The sequence below is a fragment of the Magnolia sinica genome, chromosome 14 (genome assembly GCF_029962835.1).
Source record: "Magnolia sinica isolate HGM2019 chromosome 14, MsV1, whole genome shotgun sequence".
NCBI classification, from domain to species: domain Eukaryota; kingdom Viridiplantae; phylum Streptophyta; class Magnoliopsida; order Magnoliales; family Magnoliaceae; genus Magnolia; species Magnolia sinica.
Genome location: NC_080586.1, coordinates 24747632 through 24770410, shown reverse-complemented (window position 1 = coordinate 24770410; position 22779 = coordinate 24747632). Strand labels below are relative to the sequence as shown.

General features: G+C 41.4%; 1 protein-coding gene across 1 annotated transcript in view; it reads left to right on the top strand.

The window, feature by feature from the left end:
• Positions 1-1927: 1927 nt before the first annotated feature.
• LOC131225526 (uncharacterized) overlaps positions 1928-22779 on the top strand; it is a 43710-nt gene continuing 22858 nt past the window's right edge. Inside the window, exons 1-9 of the mRNA XM_058221065.1 lie at positions 1928-2086; positions 2423-2486; positions 8788-8897; positions 9044-9202; positions 11514-11576; positions 11655-11744; positions 11910-12218; positions 12523-12620; positions 19266-19301. Coding sequence (XP_058077048.1) covers positions 8799-8897; positions 9044-9202; positions 11514-11576; positions 11655-11744; positions 11910-12218; positions 12523-12620; positions 19266-19301 — 854 coding nt within the window. The 5' untranslated portion in view covers positions 1928-2086; positions 2423-2486; positions 8788-8798. The remainder of the gene's footprint in view (positions 2087-2422; positions 2487-8787; positions 8898-9043; positions 9203-11513; positions 11577-11654; positions 11745-11909; positions 12219-12522; positions 12621-19265; positions 19302-22779) is intronic.

Genomic DNA, 22779 nt, shown 5'->3' with positions numbered 1-22779 from the left:
GGCATTTTCATACTGAGCCCCACCTGATCAATGGCTCGGATCTTACAATCAGGCATTCTGCTGCACCTTAGTCATTAACTATATTTTCAATCTCTCCTGTTGCGAATCTCCTCCCTCATCGCTTCTCTTAATTAAAATACAGAGACAAAAGAGAAGTATACTCACGCCACTAGGATTAAAATCCTGACCAGTGGCACACGTGCCAGCATCCACCACGTTCACAAGGTTCACGCCATTCACGAGGAGGCCCACCAATAAATAACAGGGCCGGTCGGACTACGGCACTACCTGCATGGAGCCCGTGCAAACTAAAGCTCTGTGGGGCACACAGCTGTCTTCATCACATCTACTCCATTCATCCATCAATTTCAAACGTTCAGTTGCACCGTTCTCGTCCGTTCATCCGTTGCAACAGCTCATTAAGATGTGAGCCGAAAAACAGGTATAAGATGCAGGGTTTATGTATCCCGGGGCTCACTGTTATGTATGTCTCTTATATCAATGCCATTCATCCACACCGTCATATCGTTTTAGGATAGGAGCTCAAAAATGCAGTGGATACAAATCTCAAGTGGACCACAAGGTAGAAAACAGTTGTGATTAAATGTCCACTATAAATTATTATTTTTTGCGGCCACTGGCATGTTTATATGCCATCCAACCTTGTAGTAAGGTCACAAAGTCCCAAATAAAAAGATCACAAAAACATTAGCTTGATCTAAAACTTTTGTAGTCCTCTATAAGTTTTAATGATCAAGTGCCGTTATTTCCTATGATGTGGTCCACTTTAGATTTGGATCTACTGCAATTTTGGGTTCATACAATAAAGTAGTTGGGCAAAATGGATGGACCGGCTTAGATGTGACAGTGGTTAAGAATACTCCGAAGCTGCATCCAGAGGATTCAAAACTGATGCGGGTCACACCGTGGGATGCTTAGCCACGATGTTTATATGCCATCATATTTAGGGGTGCGCATTGAACGTGCGGTCCCGTTCTAAGGTGCACCCGTCTCAGTTTTGATTTTGAAAATCAAAGAATTGATTAGTTTAGTTTAGTTTTCGATTTAGGGTTACATAGAACTTAGAACCAAAGTAACTTGGAACCGAACTTGCAATTGCACCGTGATTTTCATTCTTAATTAGACTTGCTTTAAGTTATTTTATGAGTTGTCTATCTGACTTTCGATATATGATTTACAATCCATTGTTTGATTGTTCCTGTAAATATCATTTTGCACATTTTAAATAGCACATATACCATTCATCAAATGGATCATAATACAAATGAACATATGCTAGATTAAAAAAAAAAAAAAAAAAAACAATCGGACTGGATTATAAGAAGTCTATAATTGTAAAATCGGATCGGATCTTAACCGGTTTTTATCATCTGCATCCGATTCAGTTTTAAGGTGCAAACGGTCCAATTCCAATTCCAAATTTTCTGAGACAGTTAGAAATAGTTCGGTTCGGTTTCACCCTGGAACTGGACCGAACCAGCCCTGTGCACCCCTACAATGAATATGAATCATATTCACTGTGAGCTGTTCAAATCTCGCTAGATCCTGTGGTGTGGCCCACTTGAGTTTTGGATGCGCATATTTGTAAAATTGATGTCCCAGCATGATTCTTTCTAACTGATGGAAGACATAGATGACACGCAGGCATTGGGTGGGCCCACGGAATTTTGGTTACCTGGGCTTCCTATGTCGTCCATCTACCGGTCCATCATCAACCGCGCCAGGATAGGCTTGAGAGTTCAATATTGACAAGACAAATGAAGAGCTTTCCAACTGTCCAATCCTCCGACCACGTTTGGCCCACTCGACCTCTGCTACCGGCATACAACGTGGGCCCGGCCTGACATCTCACATGCACATTGCACACGTGTGCCTGCGAGTCGCATTAACCAGCAGTGTTCTCAAAAATAAAAATCACATCCTCTCCTTCCTCGCAAAGCTACAAACTGTAAGATGTCATCTCCTCTCCGCTTCGGTGCTTCTCCGGCATTTCACAACTCCCATCGCTACCACAATAAACACTCACTGTAAGAGGCGATTTCCACCAATTCTCTTCCTTTTCAAGGTAGGATTTCTCTCTCTTTCTCCCTGTCTCTCCAAAACCCTAATCCTATTTTCTGCTTTCCCATGAAAGAAAAAATCAGATATTATTTCATTCATCTGATCATTCTTTCATCTTCCGCAATCGATTAATTGGATTTTTTTGCTCCCGTCGATGATCATCGAGGATTGAAATATTTCAGCATCGGAGAATACGTCCTTTCACTGTTCTTTCAGTGATTTGACTTAAGCTTTCGCTCCCTTTCGCTCCCCTCAAACCCGATTTTCCGTACGGACTTATATTTCCATTTTCTGATAGCCATCAACTTCTTTTATGTAGTAATCCATTGATGTGTTGCAGATTTTTCGTGTCTCTGTCTATTGCTGCGGATAGGGCAAGCGATCTATATCAGTTCCTTTTTCAGGTATTCTATCTTCTTATTTTGGAAAACATTGTCATTTTTGGACTTTCTGTTCATCTGCGTCTTGCAACGCATGAAATAGAGCTGTATTCACTGGTACAAAAACCATAAATAACAAGTATTCAAGTAGCTGTGACCGAATTTCTGTTTTGCTTGTTCATTAGAAATGGGTAAGAAACGGCCAATTTTCATTGATCGGTGGTGGAAAATTTCCGGAAAAAGACATTCATGGTAGTTGATTTGAAGTGGACACTGAATTGCAGATCAAGTTGCGTTCCTCTCTGACGCAGGGAAGGACGTGTAGAGGTCGAGCACCGTCTTCCTCAGGGGAGGATAACTGTTCTGAATCCACGGAACTTCTCTGAACTCCTCACAGAGAGGCCTCGAATCCACGAGTAGAGAAAATAGAAAATAATTCTAATAAAATGCGTAATAATTTGATTGATGATGAAAAACGAGCTTATAACCTCTTAAATAATAACATAAACCCTAGGAAGAAGTTTCGAAATCATACTGTAACTAAAACTCTTAGAAATCGTGACTTACTATAAATAGCAAACTTACTATTTATAGACAGTCGTGATTTCTACTAGTGTGCATGGTTTTTGGCAAAAAATAGTAAGTGTCGTATTTGGCCAAACCATGATGTTCTCCTAATTTTTCTAAGCACTTTTCGTGTTGGACACAACTCCCAAAGCCCAATGTACAAAGAGTTACAATCAAACTAAAACTTACTAAAAATAGTAAAAACGAAACTAAATAGGGATTTTGACTGTCGATCTGACGGAATCCCGCAAATTGGGCGTGGGCAACCCGGCGTAGTTGGGTCAGGTGGCTAAAGTAGCTGGGTTGTGTTGGGTTATGCAGAGAAATCTCATTATTTGTCAGCGAGAGATGACCTCATCGATTCTGTGGGGGTTTTGGGGAGTATTGTTGTGGCCTGGGATTCTAGTTTGTTGGCAGGTGTGGTTGGGTGGTTGCAGTGGATGTTCACTGCCATATATGGTTCGAATGTCACAATTGATAGAGTAGCCTTCTGGGATGAGCTTGATGAGGTGAGACACAGGAACAACGTTCCATGGCGTATATTTTATTTTGAAATGTCTTCAAGGGGGAAATTACAAAAATTATATCGGATTTTTTCTAGTTGGTTTGAGAGGTGTTGATCGATCTTCTCACTGGTGGAGGGAAATTCACCTGGTCTAAAGACCATCTAGTTATGACTAGGATTGATAGGTTTCTTGTTTTGCCCAGTTGGGTGGACAATTTTTTGTTGTTTCCTCAGATCGGGTTGCCAAGACTTGTCTTGGATCATAGCCTGATTATGTTGGTGATTGAGGAGGAGAATTGGGGGCTGAAACCCTTTAGGTTCGTGCTGCAATGGCTAGAGGTGGAGGGTTTTCCGGACCCGGTTAGTGATCGGTGGCCTCTTGGAGCTAGATGGGTTTGTGGGCTTCAATTTAGGTCACAAATTGAAGTCGTTGAAAAGGAGATGTATTTCGCCTCATGGAGAGGGAGGCGGAGGAGATTTTAAGCAAAATCCATTCTCTCGACATCAAAGTTGAGTGGGAGGTCTTGTTGGAGGAGGAAATTTCCCTCCACATGGACCTGGGGTAGGATTATGCAAAGCACCTTAAAGAGGAAGATATTAAGTGGAAGCAGTGATCGCAGGCCAATTGGCTTAAGGATGGGGACAAGAACACTTGTTTCTTCCATAACATAGCGAGCACTTGGGCTAAATATAATACGATTAATGGCATTGTTGTGGGCATTGATAGAGTGGACGATAAATATATGATTTGCAAAAGGGTTGTCTGATTTTACAAGGACCTCTTATTGGCGGAGCCTTGGGATAGGCCAGTTTTGGATGGCTTGCATTTTGATAGTATGATAAGTGTGGATGTAGGCGCACTTGAGGCGGAGCTCTTGGAAGAGGAAGTTGAGAGAGCTATGGACTCTTTAGGGGAGGGATAAGTGCCGGGGCGTCGGGTCCGGATGGATTCTCGTTGCCCCCTCACCCCCCCAGCAAAAAAAAAAAAGAAGATCTTTTGGGAAAATGTCAAAGGGGATGTGATGAGCCTTGTGAGAGAATTTCATTGTAGGGGAAACTTTCGAAAGACTTGGGGGCTTCATTCATTGCACTGATCTCTGAGGTGTCGGGGGCGGATCATTTAGAAGATTATAAATCTTTTAACCTCACCGGTAGCATCTATAAAATCCTTGTAGAAGTTCTAGCAACTAGGTTCAAAAGTAAGCTAGCAGGTATTATTTCCAACGCCAAAGGGGCCTTTGCGGAGGGTTAGGAAATTTTGGGATGGTGCTCCCCTAGCCCATGAATGTATTGATTCTAGGCATTAGGAAAGATTGAGCGGCATGATTTGTAGGCTAGATATAGAGGAATCTTATGATCACGTTGATTGGGGTTTCTTGGACTATATATTGAGCATAATCGGTCGCGGCTTGAAATGGCGAAGTTGGGTTAAGGAGTGTGTATCCTTGTCTATGTTTTTTTTTTTGTTTTAATTAATTGTTTGCCAAAAGATTATTTATTTATTTATTTATTTTCTTTTTCCTTTTTTCGTTCAGAGATCAAGGGGTTTGAGTGGGTCACCCTCTTTCTCCTCTCCTTTTTGTGGTGGTAGCTGAAGCGCTTGAAAGGATGTTGGAATGGGAGCAACGAGTTGATCTCTTTTGGAGTTTTTGCTTGAATAGGGAGCGTACTTCGATATCTCATCTTCAGTTTGCGGATTACACGCTTCTCTTTTGTGAGGCCGAAGAAGAGAAGGTTAAAAACCTAGGAATGATCATCCGTTGGTTTGAAGTCATCTTGGGGTCGAGGGGTTGAAAGTTAATATCGGGAAAAGTATCATGTTGGGGATTCAATTGCCGAGGGAAAATCTTTTGAGACTAGTGAGGGTGTTCGGGTGTGAGGCTGCCTCTTTCTTATCTTCCTATCTTGGTTTAACGTTGTGCATCGGCAAACCGACAAAGCGTCCGTAGGATGTGGTTATTGAAAGATTCGAAAGGAAGCTAGCAAGATGGAAGTATTGATATCTGTCCCTTAGGGTCATATGACTTTGATAAAAGCATCTCTTTCTAACTTACCAATTTATTTTATGTCCCTTTTTAGGTGCCCAAAGTCGGTGTTATCTAAACTTAGTAGTTTTAGGAGGAACTTTCTTTGGCAAAGTGCAATAGGAGCTCACAAGTTCCATCTTTTAAGATGGGAAGAAGTTGGGGTGGGGTCGGCATCAAAGTCTTAGAGGTGATGAATGAAGCTTTATTGGGTAAATGGTTTTGGAGGTTTGGGGTGGAAGAAAATGCCTTATGGAAGGCCTCGATTGCTTCCAAATATGGGTATAAGGTTGGTGGGTGGAGTACTAAGAAGTCTTCCTTGTATAGGGCTTTGGCGATTTGGAGAGCAGTCCTTTCTACGAAGCCAAGCTTCGAGACGGGTGGGCTTTAGTCTTGGGGATGGGGAGGATCTGATTTTGGGAAGATGTGTGGGTGGGTGACAGACACTCCACTGAATGTCTTATATTCTAATATTGCTCATCTTTCATTGTCCCACAATATCCTAGTAGCACAATGTGCTTTGATTAGCGGTATTTCAACACTGTGGACTCCTCGCCTAATTCTTTCAGACAACAAGGCGAGTGGTCTCACTCACTCTCACTCAGCATTATCACTTGACCATTGGGGAGTACTGTATGATATGGAGAAAGGAGCCATCTGGATGTTTTTCAGTTAGATCTTTATATGCCATGTTGTCCAAGTATGAAGTTAATGGAGAAGTCAAAAATACCAAATATGTTTGGTCTTATGTAGCCTTGCTGAAAGTTGTAGCTTTTTGTTGGCTTCTATGGCATGGAAGGGTTTTAACAATAAATAATCTTCAGAAAAGAGGGATAGTTTTACCCAATGTTTGTTTGTTGTGCGGGGTAGATTTGGAATCGGTCAACCACTTCTTTATCGAGTGATGACGAGTTCTATAGGCGAGCTATTTATGGCCTGGCATGGTGCTGGAGTTGTGAAGGACAAGAATGATCTGTGGTGGCTATGTTTTTTGGCTAGCCTTTGGGCGATTTGGGAAGAAAGGAACGGAAGGTGCTTCTGTAATATTAGCCATAGTGTCGATTGAGTTGTTGGTGGGCTTGGGCTTTTGCTTGGTAATGGGGCTGGTTTTTTTTTTTTTTTTGGGAACCTTTGTATATGTGGGTAGTTTTTGGCTTTTTGCTCCAATGGGGCTGCCATAGCTGTGAGTTTTTGTTTTTGGGGGCTGTATTTTGGCTTTTGCTTTTGTATTTTGGCCCCTCTTAATAAAGTTTCCGTCAACTTTCAAAAAATGAGTATATGCATCATTTAGACTCTTAGAGAAGATCACTTCCTCCTTAATTCTTTGAAATATGATAGCTATGCCGAAATAATGGACTATGGAAGAACCTTGCATCGTTCTAGTTCTAGCACCTAGAATTTCCATTGACGGAACTCTCATCTCATCTCACTGAAAATACCTCAAAAATTTCATTTCAATGTTCCATGGTAGAGGATTCCATGTGTCCCTTGTGGGGTCTAGCCTCAGTGCAACTCAAGGATAGGTTCCTGTTGCTTTCCATATTCTCCCTAATTTAATTCAAACTTTGCCTTGTTAAAGAATGAAACAAAGAAAAGGGAACTAAAGAAGGGAACCAAAGAATTAAACAAAGAAAAGTTTAAATCCTTCTGAAGTAGCTATACGTAGATATGCCTATAAGGCTATATGGTTTGTACAAAGACCCATTTTTACTTATGGCTTGTATATGAACCCTAGAAATGCCATTGATTGGGCTTGTGGGCCCTACAAATCAACTTGATAACTTTTACAGCCATCTGATTTGCTTTGTAGGCCCCCCAGTCCAATTGGATGCCATATACGGTCGGAAAGATTAATCAACATTCAGCCAGCATGTGGGGTTCCCTTGAACCTTGTCTACACATGCTTGATGTGTGGCCTGGATGCATCACAAATCTAGAAGACTAAAACTACAAGATTTGGTTGAAAAATATCTAGTAGCATCCTATGAGTATTACTGATAGGTAGAGGTGGGCATCAAGTCGAGTCGAACCTAGTTAGGGCTGACTTGACTCGATCCGGTTTTGAAATAGGCCTGACCCGAACTCGACTCGACTCGGTACCGAGTCCAACATGCCTGAACTGAACTGAATCTGGGTCTGGCTTGGACTAATTCGGATCGAGTCCGACCCGGTAAAAAGTACCGAGTCGGTTCGAGTTGGCACCGATTCGGATTGAGAGATGAGGGAGGGAAGGAGTGGAGAGGAGAGAGAGAGGAAGACGGTGGTGAATCTGGTAATGGTGGTGGGTGGGTGTCGGGCGGCTGCCGGGCTTGGAAGAGAGAGAGAGAGAGAGAGAGAGAGAGAGAGAGAGGAGGGTGGTGATAGTGGTGGGTGGTTGCCGGTCTTGGAAGATGAGATGAGGGAGGAAGAGAGAGTTTAGGATTGGGTTGGGTGCGGCATATAGGGTTAGAGATACCTGAATCCGAGTCGAGTCGGTTTCGAATCGAGTTGAGTCTAACTGGAATACCGGTTCGAGTTTCGGGTCAAGTCGGGTCGAGTTATTGGGTAACTCAAATCGACTCGGTTTGAGTTCGGATTGGGCGAAGCCTACTCGGTTCAGACCGACTCACCCATTCGGTTCGGGTCGAGTCGGGTCCGAACGAGTCGGACGAGTCGAGTCGGTTCGTGCCCAGCTCTACCGATAGGAAACTATTTGATCAGCGTCAGTTAGCAGTGTTGGCATTGTATTGTGTCTGATGATATGTTGAGCATGTACAAGATATTTCTTTTATTAGAGAAATAATGGCAATTATATTGAAAAACAAAAGATACGTCAAGACATTGCGGAAGAATTCCTAATATAATTAAAAGAGTGAAGGCTTTCAGCCAATGATTTATGCAAGTTGTTTGCCTCTTTTCGCGTGGGTAAATGAAATGTCTAGCCTGGAGGTGATGGCATGGATCTCATCAAAATTAAGGGGAAAGCTTTCAAGGCTCTGACAAGTCCTTGCCACCCAAGTATCCCTGTATCTTAGCTAATAACCAAGCTAAGCTTTCTTTCAAAAATTTCAAGCTTGTTGAGTGCTGAGAAGGTTACTTTTTTTTTTTTTTTGTGGCTTACCCCCTTTATTTTCCCAGCTTTTGTCTTAATAATATAATTGTCAGCTTTCAAAAAAGAAAAAAAAAGAAAAAAACACTATGGATTGTAGTTCTAGAGTGCTTATGATGGGTTTATTGGTGGTTGTGTCAGGCATTTCTGCAATGCACCGTGTGGGCAGTGCAGGCAACACATCCAACTCATCCCGTCCTCGGAAGGAGAAGCGGTTAACGTATGTGCTAAATGATGCAGACGACACAAAGGTAAGGTTGTGTATGTTGCCTGCATTCTGATTTTAACTTCTTTATTATTATTATTTTTAAATGCAATGATAATCACAGTTTTATACCAGCAGATTATTTTCCCTTTATATATACTATGCTGCTTCAGAATGTTGCCCTGGTTACAGCACTGTGCAGGCATAAATTGCTTAGCCGTATTGAACTCATCACAACCTGATGGTTGTGATTATCTATTTACGGGAAGCCGAGATGGGACACTGAAGAGGTGGGCATTGGCTGAAGATGCAGCCACCTGTTCTGCAACATTTGAGTCGCATGTCGACTGGGTATTCTCCTTGCTTCCTTTGTTAATTCCCCTGCAACATTTGTCTATTCCTTTTGAAGTTCCTGGTAAACAGGCAACATGTATCACATCTTTCTAATTAAAAAAAAGAAAAGAAGAAAACAGCTAAGCTGGATCACCAGTGTTATTATTGTCATCATGCTCAATGTATCGTAATTTCTCATGCTATTCTCTTGCCAGTGTCATTTTACCTTTTTCAAGGTTAAAATCAAATCATGAATACTCTGTAGATCTCTGAATTGCCAACCAACCTTCTTTTTTTGATCTGGATTGCAAGATCCAAAATTTTTGGTTATTTTTTCTCAGCTTGATGCTTTTAGCAAGATGGACTTGTGGTCTTATACTGTTAACCAAGCTGTAGTTTAGATTTTGAATGCAAACAGTATGCATATAATATAACATTTTTTTAATTAACGCATTGCTGAGCATTTTATACAATACTGTGATATTATATCATATAATACTAGCAATATTTAGACCAAGTGTTCAATTTCATATACGACATGCCACAACAATTTGCATAATAGTTATATTGCATGTAATTAGTAGTTTGTGACCTGAATGGTCCTCCCCCCAGTGTACCATTTACTTCCCGTACCACATACTCCATGCTGGAGGGACTTGCGGTATGTGTCACCTTACTACAATCTTCCTAACGAACACAAAGAAGGTTGTGTGCCATTTCCTTCTTGTACCACATTCTACACACTGGAGGGACTTGCGGTATGCGTCACCTTACTACAATCTTCTTAACCAACACAGAGAAGGTATCTTTAAAAGCCTAATCAATCCTTGGATTCAAGACCATTATGTTTTGAATGGAGGTGATTGGAACATGGGAGTAACCTATATGCTGTTCCAGCTCAAGAAAACTGTCCATGCAAAATATGTTCCATCTGCCATATGGTTGGTATGCCCGAGTTTTCATTTCCTATATATGGCCTACTTGACCTTGTGGCAGCGGGCCAGTTCTGAAAGGAAGGCAATGAAAAATCATCAAGCTGGGACTTTGTCTCTCTGCAGTTAAAGACTTCAGGCATCTTGGAGAAGCCCCAAAGATACCCTTTAGGCCTCTTATGCATCTGTCTCTTGTTCAATCCCGACTCCTAAGAGTGGACCATGCCACTGCATATTTACCAAACTACTGGATGGGGGCCCTTGTCATATTTTCCTTGAAAGCTTGGTCTGTGCCTAGTGTTGGAATTTATGGACTATATTCATTTATCATAACGTTTTGATATCATAGGAGCTAGTTATAATAACACGTGGTATGTATTCTGAACACATCCAACTGTGTTTTCTGGACGCTATTGTGTTTCCACTTGTTTGTGTAAGGATTCAATGTCATATCTCTATGGTTTTCTGATGCAGGACAATTAACCACTTGCTCTAAAAGCTCGAACTGTTAGAGCATGGCGAATTAATCCATTTATCTCATAGCCCAGGCCCTACATCTCACGGGTTAGGACCTCGGCCGAACCCCCCTCGTGGGCCCCAAATCACATGGGTATCGTCTCACACGGGCCGCCCATCCCGAGTGTCCCCGCATCCCATAGGCTACCCCACTCAAGCCTGGTGTGAAATGTGCATTAATCACCCCCGGTGAGGAGTCTCGAACACGAGACTTCACCCGTGGGCCCCACCCACCCTGAGTGTGCCCTTGCATCCCACAGGCGACTCTACTCGAGCTCGATGTGAAAATGCCCCTGCATTAATCACCCCCGGTGAGGAGTCTCGAACACGAGACCTCCCGCTCTGATACCAATTTGATGCAGGACAATTAACCACTTGCTCTAAAAGCTCAAACTGTTAGAGCTTGACGAATTAATCCCTCTATCTCATAGCCCAGGCCCCACATCTCATGGGTTAGGACCTTGGCCGAATTCCCCTCGTGGGCTCCAAATTACATGAGTGCCGCCTCACACGGGCTGCTTACCCCGAGTGTGTCCCTGCATCCCATAGGCTACCCCACTCGAGCCCGGTGTGAAATGCCTATTAATCACCCCTGGTGAGGAGTCTCGAACACGAGACCTCCCCCGTGGGCGCCGCCCACCCCGAGTGTGCCCCTGCATCCCACAGGTGATCCCACTCGAGCCCGGTGTGAAAATGCCCCTGCATTATTTTCATTGTCACACATTCTACATTGCCGTGTGTGAGCGTTCCCTTACATTAGAAGTTTGCTCATCTTTGCGGCTGTTGGAAATTTCCATGTTTAATTTATAGGGCTCCATTTTGGAGGCATTGCATGCTACTTTTGCATAAAATGTTTATATCACAATGAATTGGCTCTGCAGGTTAATGATGCCGTCCTTGCAGGCAACACCCTCATATCCTGTTCTTCGGACACCACACTCAAGGTTCTTTAGCTTAAATTATTGTTTGCTAGTACTATCCGTCTTATTGGAAAATGCATTGATGGCTTTAAGAAATACCAGATGTGGAATTGTTTGTCTGATGGGACATGCACCAAAACACTCCGCCAGCACTCTGACTATGTAACCTGTCTTGCTGCAGCAGAAGAAAATGTAATTTCTTTCCCAAAATCTTTTAGCAAGTGTCATTTATCCTTCATGTTAGTTTCATTTGCTAGCATACGGAAGACATGTCTCTTCAATTTATACATATGTTAGCCTCTTTTTGCACTTGGTCTCCATGAATCTCTGATCCTTTTATAGTGTCGTGTATTTTAGAGCAATATTGTTGCCTCTGGTGGCCTTGGTGGGGAGGTTTATATATGGGATCTTGAAGCAGCGCTCGTTCCTGTTTCAAAGTCTGTTGATGCAATGGAGGAAGAGAGTTCAAATGGAATAATTGGTCCTGGAAATTCTGGGCTGTCCATTACCAGTCTCCGCACTATTAGTTCAAGCAGCAACATCTCTCTGCATCCAACTCAGCCGCATGGATACAGTCCAATTGCTGCCAAAGGTCATAAAGAGTCAGTATATGCATTAGCAATGAATGATAGTGGAACCCTACTCGTTTCTGGTGGGACTGAGAAGGTGCGTCATGAGGTTTACATCTGGTATTTTACTTTCTGATTTGTTAATTTTGTATATTGTTGTTCTGTAGAACCATAACAATGTTTGTATCTAAGGGTGCATTTGCATGTTTCTGCTTACCAATGTGGACAGGATGCCGTGATGTGCTATGTCCAAATCACAAGTGAGATAAGAATCCCATTGTTTTCTCATCTGTGATTTGGGTGAGGGTGTCAATGGGTTGGGTCTGCCCTTCGTGTCTTTCATCATTCATGTAATATTCAACCCTTCAGGTGTTTCATCATTCATGTATATTCCTCTACAGGTGGTGCGTGTTTGGGATCCTAGAACTGGTTCAAAGAACATGAAGCTAAGGGGGCATACTGACAACATTAGGGCATTGCTTCTGGATTCAACTGGCAGGTTGGTAAGATGGGAATACTATTCATCAAGAAGAAAAAAAAGAAAAAAAGAAAAAGAAAAGAGAAGGTGGTCTTATTATGATTCCATGTCTAATTAACCTTTTCGGTTTCATTCAACATTATGGTTGACCAACATGTATATCCTTCCGCTTCATTGTTCTTTATGATTGACCAGCACCTTTCTGTCCTCTTCTGCAACGGAACTCACTCACCTTCTTATCCATTCTAATATTGCATTTAGTTTGTTGGATTTGTGGGATGTACCTTTCTTTGGCTCATTTTCTCTCTTTTCCTTTGGTATGAAGAATTTGACATGCTCATGATACTTTTTTTCTTTTCTTTTTCTTTTTTGTGATAACATGCCAATAGTACCTTATCCATTATCTTTCTATGATCATATCGATTCCAAAAATGCTGTGAAGCTAGTCTAGTTACTCATGTATATGAACCATGCAAAGTGGCGGCTATAAAAGCTAAGAGCATCAATTTACGCAAATCCAGTGGTTCATTATCATGTAGCATTTTCTAGAAATTTGAGTCTGTTTGTCTTTGTGGAAATCATTCCTTTGAAGCACCATGTTGTGAGGCTTGTCTAGTTACACATGTATACAAGAGATGAAGCAAGCTGGCAGCTGTTATAGCTAAGGAGTTCAATTCGGGCAAATCTTTTCATCATTGCCCCTCATTTTTTTTCGAGCTATTTGGGCTTGGCTTTACGAATCCTGTTTCTACAATCATTTCTATCCAGCCTTATACTAGGCAAGTGAACAAACCTTCATGTCCCTCTCACCACCTAAATCCAAGTCCAACAAGAATTATCATGATTACCTGCAAAAGTTTCATGGTCGGCTTCCCACCCGACATCAACCCTCGTGCAGACTTTGGCCTGGTTGATGCCACATTGCCAAGTTGATGCAAGACAATTAACCACTCGTTGTAAAAGCTCGAATTGATAGAGCACGGAGAATCAATCCCTTTTATCTCATAGCCCAAGCCCAACATCCCATGGGTTAGGACCTTGGTCGAACCTCCCTCGTGGGCCCCTCTTCACATGGGTTCCGCTTCACATGAGCCACCTGCCTCACACGGGTGGGGCCTGCCTCACATGAGCCACCTGCCTCACATGGGCCGCCTACCTTGAGTGTGACTCTGCATCCCACAGGCCACCCCACTCGAGTCCGGTGTGAAAATGCCCTTGCATTCCAAGTGGAGTCTATATATTCTGAGGTTAATAAATAAGAATTGCCAGTCACCTAACTCCACCTCTTTAGTGATTGGATGGTATCTATTGATTTGAATATTTATGGGCTTTTCTCTTTTGCATTTGGTTATAATTATTTTACAATTAATAAATTACTCCACCTGTCTCATGAGGCATTCTAAAGGCATTTAATGTTTGTTAGTTGCAACTTGCAAGAAGATGGGCATTGGAAGTTACTTCTGTTTTTTTGTCATGGTTTGTATTGATTCATTGGCATTTGATCGTAGTGTGTACCAAAGCATGCCAAATCAGTAACGGTAATGGCGTGGCCCATTACGTGATATTGGGGTGTAATGGGCCACCCTGAAAAAACGCACCATAGTGGACTGTTACGGTCCATCGTAACGGCGTAATGGCATCGCACAAAACTCATTTCCCAAAAATCCCTAAACACCTCAAAAATAAGTCCATTTTTAGAGATTAGAAGGAAAAAAAAAAAACTCTTTTCCTTCTCTCTTCTCTCTTCCCTATACTTCTTCTTTCTTCTTCTCCTCTACATGTCCCCCACCCCTCTCTCTCTCTCTCTGTTTGTCTGTCTTTTGAAAAACAATGGGCATATGTGGCTTCTTGATATCCGTGTTTTTAAAAAAGAAGGTTCTTTCAACCCGCTGGATTATAAGTTACAGTCCATCAATGGATAATTTCCAACCTTTATGTGTGTTGGAGTATTCGATTCAGTAGGCTTGCCCCATCACGAGGATCACCTTTTGCAAAACTCAGGTATATCCACTCATTGAGTGGACCACACTTGTATTTTGCTATTTATCAATGGCTAAAATATATTCTCTATGGAGTGGCCTACTTGATGAGTAGCCATGGATGATTTTTGCACGAGTTGACTTTCCTTTTGGGGCCAATCTATTGAAAAGGTTGGATTTCACATGTACTTAACCAGTTGGAGGTTCTATGTCGGGTGGACAGTACCTCATGGTCTAGCTGCTTGTGACTTGAAACATTCTCCTTTTCCTTGTATTATACTCTGGTGTCATATTGTCAGATGACACTTGCATGTATAGATAGTGTACACATGGCTTCTATTAAACTAAACTAAGCTAACTACAATATCGGACTCACTCTTGTTAAGTTACAATCCCAAAATCAGATTTGTTTGAGTGATCCTAACAATTGATTTTCGGACACTAGTTTGTTGAAATAGGACATCCAGGTATTTTCAATTCTTCACCATCCAATAGATGTCCACTAATCTGATAGTCGGATGATGAAATAAGCATAATTTGAGGCGATTGCATTAGCGGAATGAGTGTCATAAATTGCATGAATTCCAGGCTGATTTGGGGCCATTCGTGTGACCCTCAAATTGGCCTCATTATTCATCCACATTTAATTTTGATTTTCTTAAAATTTCTTGGGGGGAATTGTCTCAATTGGTTAGGGATATGTATTAGTGGGGTTAGTACCATAGATTGCATGAATTTGGTGCCAATTTTAGGGCATTCAAGTGGTCCCTTAAATTGGCAATACTATTCATCTATATTTAATTTCAATTTTTTCTTATAGTTATATGTATTGGTGGGTTGAGTGTTTTAGATACATAAATTACGGGCCAAACCCTAATTCGGCGACACTATTCACCTGAATTTAGTTCAATTTTTTTTTCCCCCTTAAAATTACATGGGGAAGTTTATCAAATGCTTAGGGATGTGTATTTTTGCGATAAGCGCTATATTTTGCATAAATTTCGGGCTAGTTTGCAAGGCCGAGACAACATTCTCACCATAGAGTGGACCGTTACACCATTATAAACATGGTTTTAAAAAGAAGAATATATATTTGGAATCCTCTAAATATTTGGAATTTTCCTAATATTTTTTTGGCGAAAAAAATCGAACCGTTCCCCTATAATGGTAATGGTTGTTATAACTGTTACGGAAACGGTGGAGACCGTTACACCTCTTTGCATAATGGAAATGGTGGGGACCGTTACACCATTTAGCCCATTGTTTCCATTATGGGCATACCTTGGTGAGTACAAAATGCATGAGCTTGTTTGGTGGTGTATCTCATTTGCGTTGCAGCCAATCCTTGGGAGGGGTGGGAATGGGTCAGGTAGTGGTCAGCTGGAGCCTGACCGGTTTAACTAAATAGGCCTAGATTTTTGGCTTGAACCTGAACATAACCAATTACCCTATGGCCTGACCTCAGCCACTTAGAATTAATCAAGCTCAATCCTGATTGGGGCTGCCCATTTTATTGTAATGGGGCCGGGCTCGACTGATTTGACCTAACATGACACGACCCAGTTTAATTTAATAATGGAATGGGTACTAAAGGTGTGCTCAACTTGGCTTAATTAGTGGATACATATAGAAATACATCATAGCATGCGTACATATATATACATTCTTGTCTTCTACTATTTTGTCTTTGGTTTCAGGATGGGTTATTTGGCCTAACGCAATGATAAGGTTGGTTCGGTAGGGTTGGACTTGAACTCGACTCCAACCGATTTACTTGAATTGCCCACGTGCTCTAGCCTGACCTTGATCCATTTACTTAAAGCCACATTTTCTAGGCCAAGCCTGACCCACTACCCGTTTAACTTGTTGTTTCTAGCCATAGAAGTGGGTTGGGCAAATTGATTGCTGGTTGACCCGATCCATTGCCACACCGACCCCTTGTTTTGCCACCTTCTAAGGCGGTTGCAACCTTCTTTGGATCTCACGCATGGTTCCATATATACATATTGTATGGGCTGATACAAGGGTCTGTTCTGCTGATTCTGATATCAGAAATGGAGGTGAAACTGACTGTTCCAACAATTGGTGTCCTATGAATTGATTCTTCAAACTGTCGATCTCGTTGGCCACTCTATGGGCTTGTTTCAAGAATATCCTATATTTGAAGAATGAAGCCCTTAGATCGATGGCCTTCACATAGATTAGATAATAAGGAGAACATAGAAACAATAGATATTCAATAAAAATATCTTTTAAAAAGGAAAGATATTTAATAGAAAATGCTTCAATGATTATAGGGTTAGGATCATCATATCTGCAAGAACTAGGGGGCATCCCTATCTATGATGGGTCCCCTTGGCATGAGCTTTTGATGGCAGCATGCTCAGTTGAGGGAGGAAGGGACCTTTGCGAGGTATTCCATAACAGTAACGGTGGCCGTAACGGCCACCACTATTACCTTTACGATATGGGCTGTAACAACCATTACAGCCCTTGCAATGGCCATTAAGGTCGCTTTTATTTTTATTGAAAAAAAACCTGAAAAACCTGTATCAGCCCCATAACGGACTGTTATGGGGCCGTTATGGTCTTTATGGGTCATTTTATCCATAATGGCTGTTACGGCCTTTACTACCCTGTAATGTGTAACGGTTGCCACCATTACCTTTACGTAACGGCCTTTACGGCATACCATGGCATTGACATCAACATACTAAAAGAGGGATGGATATATTCAAGTTAAATTATGAAATGGCCTTGTTATTAATGCTGCATACTCGCATGAATATTTTATATATTTTTGCAGTTAACTTTGTGCCTCGGCAGACTCGGGCTAGGCTTATGGGCTTTGAAATGCAGCATGGGCACGACCTAATCCTCAGGCTGGGCCTTTTGAGCAACCCAAGCCTGGCCTGGCCATTGACAACCTTAAATGATTTCTTTATGTTTATTACCTCTGAGAATGATGCTGGGCAGCAAGAGCAACTTCCCAATGACTTCCGAATTGGGCTACTTTGTCTACTCTTTACTTGGGGCCCCTTCTTTTGACATGCATTTTTCATCTTGCACACTAGCTTAATGTAATTATTGCTTTTAACTTAGAGACTACAAGAAGAAAGGTTCTCGCTGTATTTCTTCTTTCAGATGCATACTAATGCCAATTAGTGGATACAAAACCTGCGCTACTCTACGTATTTGTAGGTGATCATTGCTCTTCCATTTCAGTATCTGGTTTCTGAACCTTGTCTTGCAAGCTGTCTCAGAATTTCAAAAATATACTGATTATAAGAATCTGAGTGCTGAGTGGAACTGTAAACTTTTATGGTTGAGCAGTCTCACAACCTCATAATCTATATATATATATATATATATATATATATATATATATATATATATATTGACCACACAGAGTGTTGCCGCCCAATTTTGAGGCGAGACTATTCCCTGCGGATGCACGCAATCACCGGCAACCACATGCATTGGGTAATGCCGGGGAGGGGAGTTGAACCCACGCCTGTAGGGAGCAAACCCACGGTGCTGGCTGCTCACAACCTCATAGTTAACCAATCATCATGTGTACATGATGTTTAGCTTTGTTGCCTTACTCTTGTCACGTCATTTGCTATTAATATCTTCTTCCAAAATTAGACAAATACTACTGTTTTCGCTTTTTTTTTTTCAACATAAGAAAATGGCAACATGCGTTACTTAATACAAAGATTTGTCTATTTTCGAGGATTCTTCTACATATTCTTCTTGTGCATGCTGGAGGATCATTGGTCTTCTGCTGTTGTTTGGGTAATTTAAAATTGGTTTTATGAGTGTTCTGCTCATGACTTAGTAATATCCTGCCTTTGTGACAAACATGCCTTTGCCTCAAGTAAAAATTTGATGTTACCATACACACTAGTTGAATGATTGAATCATTGAAAAGGGGCACTCCACCATGCCCATGAGGATGGTCTACTTTCCAGAATTACTACTAGTACTATATGATGCTCGCCTAGCCAAAGCCGAATCGATAACAAGAGTCTGTAAAGAAAATCTACACCATTAGACTATTTAACCCAACAAGCAGTTTTTTTTTTCAAGTGCTTTTGGTATTGTCATATGGTTTCTTTTTCTTTTGTAGAGTATATCCATGCCGGTAAGAAACAAGGATTGATCCATATGACAATCTGGGTTATAAGGCATGAGCTTGCACACACCAATGTTAAATATGGATCATATTTGGTAGCATAATTAATTGTAGCTTGTGTTTGTATCATAGTGCATTTACACATTAATAAAAGAAGAATCATAATCCTCAAATTTAAGCAGCCTTAGTAAACTAGAGGCAGACCCGAGTCTTCTCAGGTTCAACAAGATCATAGCGAGTCTAACTCAGAGACCCTCTCTCTCCCTCTCTTGCAATGCTGCTGCTTTTTTTTTTTTTTGGGGTAGCTTGATAGTACACACAACTCTGTCAGTAAACACTCCACTGTTAGCCACCCCCACTAGGGAATCGATACCATGACCTCAGGTGTTGAAACGAGGTATCTTCTCTCAGTCTACCACTTGAGATATGGATCAGGGTGTGCAATGCTGCTTCTAAACTGTGTCTGCAATGCTATCGTTCAATGTGTTTTTTTATTGTTGTCAATTTTTTTTTCTAACTAGAACACTGTTCCATATTCCTGTATTGCAGGTATTGCTTATCAGGCTCTTCAGATTCTATGATCCGGTAATATTGACTATCTTGTTTTTTGATGTAAACAGTCTAGTTTCTCTTTCTTCCAACATATCGAAAACAATTGTTGAATTTGTCTGGCCTTGATCATAATTAATGGAAAATTATCTTTCTACTAACTTGATAAACTAAAGAATTGGAGATTTGCTAAGCACACATGTGTGCAATAAAGCTCTTTTATGTGCCACATGTGTTGCCAACTTGGCACATGTGTGAGTCTAATCCATCCATCAGGTTGGTCTGACCTTGTACACGCTTTCCCAAAAAATAAAATTGGGTCCAATGAATATTTGGGCCTCAATATTTGAAACATGTGGATGGATTACAAGATTTCAGCCGAGTTTTTCAGGGCTGCACATTTCTTTTGTAAACTGTGGCCTGCCTGACCAGTGGATCAACCTAGTTTTTTGGGCGCATGCATCAATATTGTGGTGCATTCTGATGGATGGATTGGATCTTGGAACTGTCATGCCATGTTGGCACATGTGTGGCATGTCCACCGGCTTTATTGAACACGTGTGGGCTTAGCAAAGCTCAGATAATTATATTTCCCAAATGATATCCACCATCACACACCCACATGTGTGTGCACCACCATCACCCACCCACAGGCAAGAAAAAAGGAGAAACAAAGAATGAAAGTCGAAAGGTAGTCTGGTGATCAGAAAGATGATCAAATATTTAAAATTTTCTACAAAAAGAGATTTGATCTGGATAGAGTACTATGCTGTTGAATCATGTCGTTAGAAGGAATCTTCTTAATGATAAAATGTATTATAACTGTGGCAGACAGTGTCTGAAAACCTTTACCTTGGCTTTGTTTCAAAAGGATAAGAAGATTGATGAGGATGTTTCCAAAAGATCAGAGCTGGGTGGATGAAGTTGAGATGTGCCTTTGGATTGTCATGTGATTACTACATGCCTGTGAAACTCAAGGAAACATTTTATAAGACAGCCATTTGACCTGCTGTACTGAGGGCGAGTTTTGCCATGAGGGCGTAGACCCCACCATCATCAAGTAATATGAGCAGAGTGCAAGTTTTGACAGGAGGCCCGGCAGACCCCATGATCATGAGGCCCCGCCCTCTAAGTGACAACCGAAGGCCACCCTCTAACCTGTATTTTTTGGAAGTAATTAGTCCCTAGTCCCTATATAAAGATGCCACCCCCTTGAACTTAGCTTTTGAAGGGCCCACTAAAAACTCATAGAGGAAACTGAACGGGTAATAAGGAATGTTTGTATTCTGTGTCTCTAGAATGGGGAATTGGTGGAACACTTGTTCATGCATTGCAGCTTTCAGAGTGAAATTTGGCAAAGGTTTTTTGAATTCCTTTGGTTTGATTTGGGTTATGCGTTGGACATTTGGGGCCTTCGTAAATGCTTTGGCATGGGTGTGCTGCTGTTGTTTGAGAAGAGTCTAATTGCGCCTTTACATGTTGGAGGGTCTATGGTCATCCCGAAGGAGCTCAACAACATGGCATTTTCCAACCAAGGATAATCTTAGGAAGTGACGTTTCAAAGAGGGGTAGCATTGTTAGTTTGATGGCAGGTATTAAAGCCTTTGCGGGTTGAAATCTTTAGCAATTTGATGGGTATTGAGGGGAGGATTGTTCCTTGTAATGGTTGGTAATCTCTCCTCTTTGATTTTGTCTTTGTTTTGCCTTGATTGGGACAAGGCTTTGATGATGGTGACCAGGATGGTGATGCATTTAAAAAAAAGATGGTAATGATATGTTGAGATAGTGATGATGATGAATGATGAGGATGATGAACGTCTTTAAACAAATACTGGGTGTGACTGGTTTCTTTCTGCAGTATGGTCCAGATCCAATCACCGGGCTAACTAGTCTGACCAGTGACATCTGTATGAAGTGTAAACCGATAAAATGAAATTTATTATACAATGGAACGAACATAGCAGAGTGAATAGAGACTCTGTTTCCAAGCAAGTGGTCATGTGTACGATTCTATCCAACTGCTTTTTCATCTTACTGATAAAAGTTGAACCTTCTGGTTGGACTGGACAAAATGCCTAAAGCAGATGGCTTGATGGTTTGAACATTTTCCTTCCAAAAATGGGTTTCTGGTTACTGACATGTTTATAAGAACTGTTACAGTCCAAACTGCTCCAGTCATTGGTTCAGATTTTTAAAACACTTTCACATGGACTATTTTTGCTATGAAAGCATATGGAAAGAGAAACAGAGAGAAAAAAGAAAGAAACTTGCAAAATAAACAATTCCGGATTATGTACTGCACTATGTGAAACTATCAAACTAGAAACTTGTGCTGGTCCATATTACTGTGAAATCCATCTCTTATGGACCTGATATTGTGAACAAGTTGGATTACTTGCCACTTTTAGAGTGTGGAAATCATTGGGGCCCTATGATTGGTTGATGTCTGCTGCATCCACCAGAAGGCAATATTAGATATGATCAATAGACATGTCAAGTGCAACTAGAGCATCCTGAATGCATCGCCACTATGCTGGTGAGAGATTGGGCAACAGCAGTGGCCCAATTGTGTGTAATCAAAGAGTGGGTGGAGGACAGCAGCATGCATGCATCCAAGGAATGGATGGAGAGAAGCTGGATGGAGCTTGAGTTGCCAATTCCTCGCAAGTAGCTGATATCAAACTGATTTAAGCATAAACCTCGATCAGCAACCTACAGATAAATGCACACTCTCTGGCTCACCTCAGTTTATATATCAATCATATGTCAAAATACACTGGTATACTGTACTAAATATTCAACAGAAAATATTGGTTATTGATGCCCAAACTTTAGGGTATACAAAAATATCATTTTGAAACTTGATGACCTATGGTCTGATTGAAGGAAGGTCTGGCCCTTGATGGTGTGGAATGGTGGAATAGGATTCTATAGCCAGCCCTAAATAGTTTTAGATGATGTTGATGAAAAGATCATTTTGGAGGAGTTAATGTTCTCTGGAGAATTCGGGGCAGTTCTCGGTCCGATCTTTCTAAAATTTGTTGCATCGTTCTCTCGGAAAGAGAGTAAAGATCAGTCGTCCTTTGTTTGGTCTTGCCGTGCCCCTCCCAAAATAGTGGTGTTTGCTTGGTTGATGGCGGAGTAGAATCATCATGATCAATGACCTTTAGAGAAGATCTCTTGTGATCCCCAATTGTTGCTTTTTTTTTTTTGAAAGGTAACACTGCTAGGAATTGAACCTTGATCATTCACAGACAATATGCTGTCTCTACTAGCTCATCTAACGAGCCGGATTGACCCCCAATTGTTGTGGACTATGCCTAAGGGGGGCGCAATTGGTGAATCACTGGTTCATCCATGCCCATTCGTCTGGATGGTGTGGTAGAAGTCCCTGGTATTCCTTTTTTTTTTTTTGAAGATTGAAAATCTATGTTAGAAGGGAGCCGAAGTAATCCCCAAAAACAAGCAAAACAAACTTGAAGGCAAAAGAGAAGGAAAAAACCCTAGCAAATGG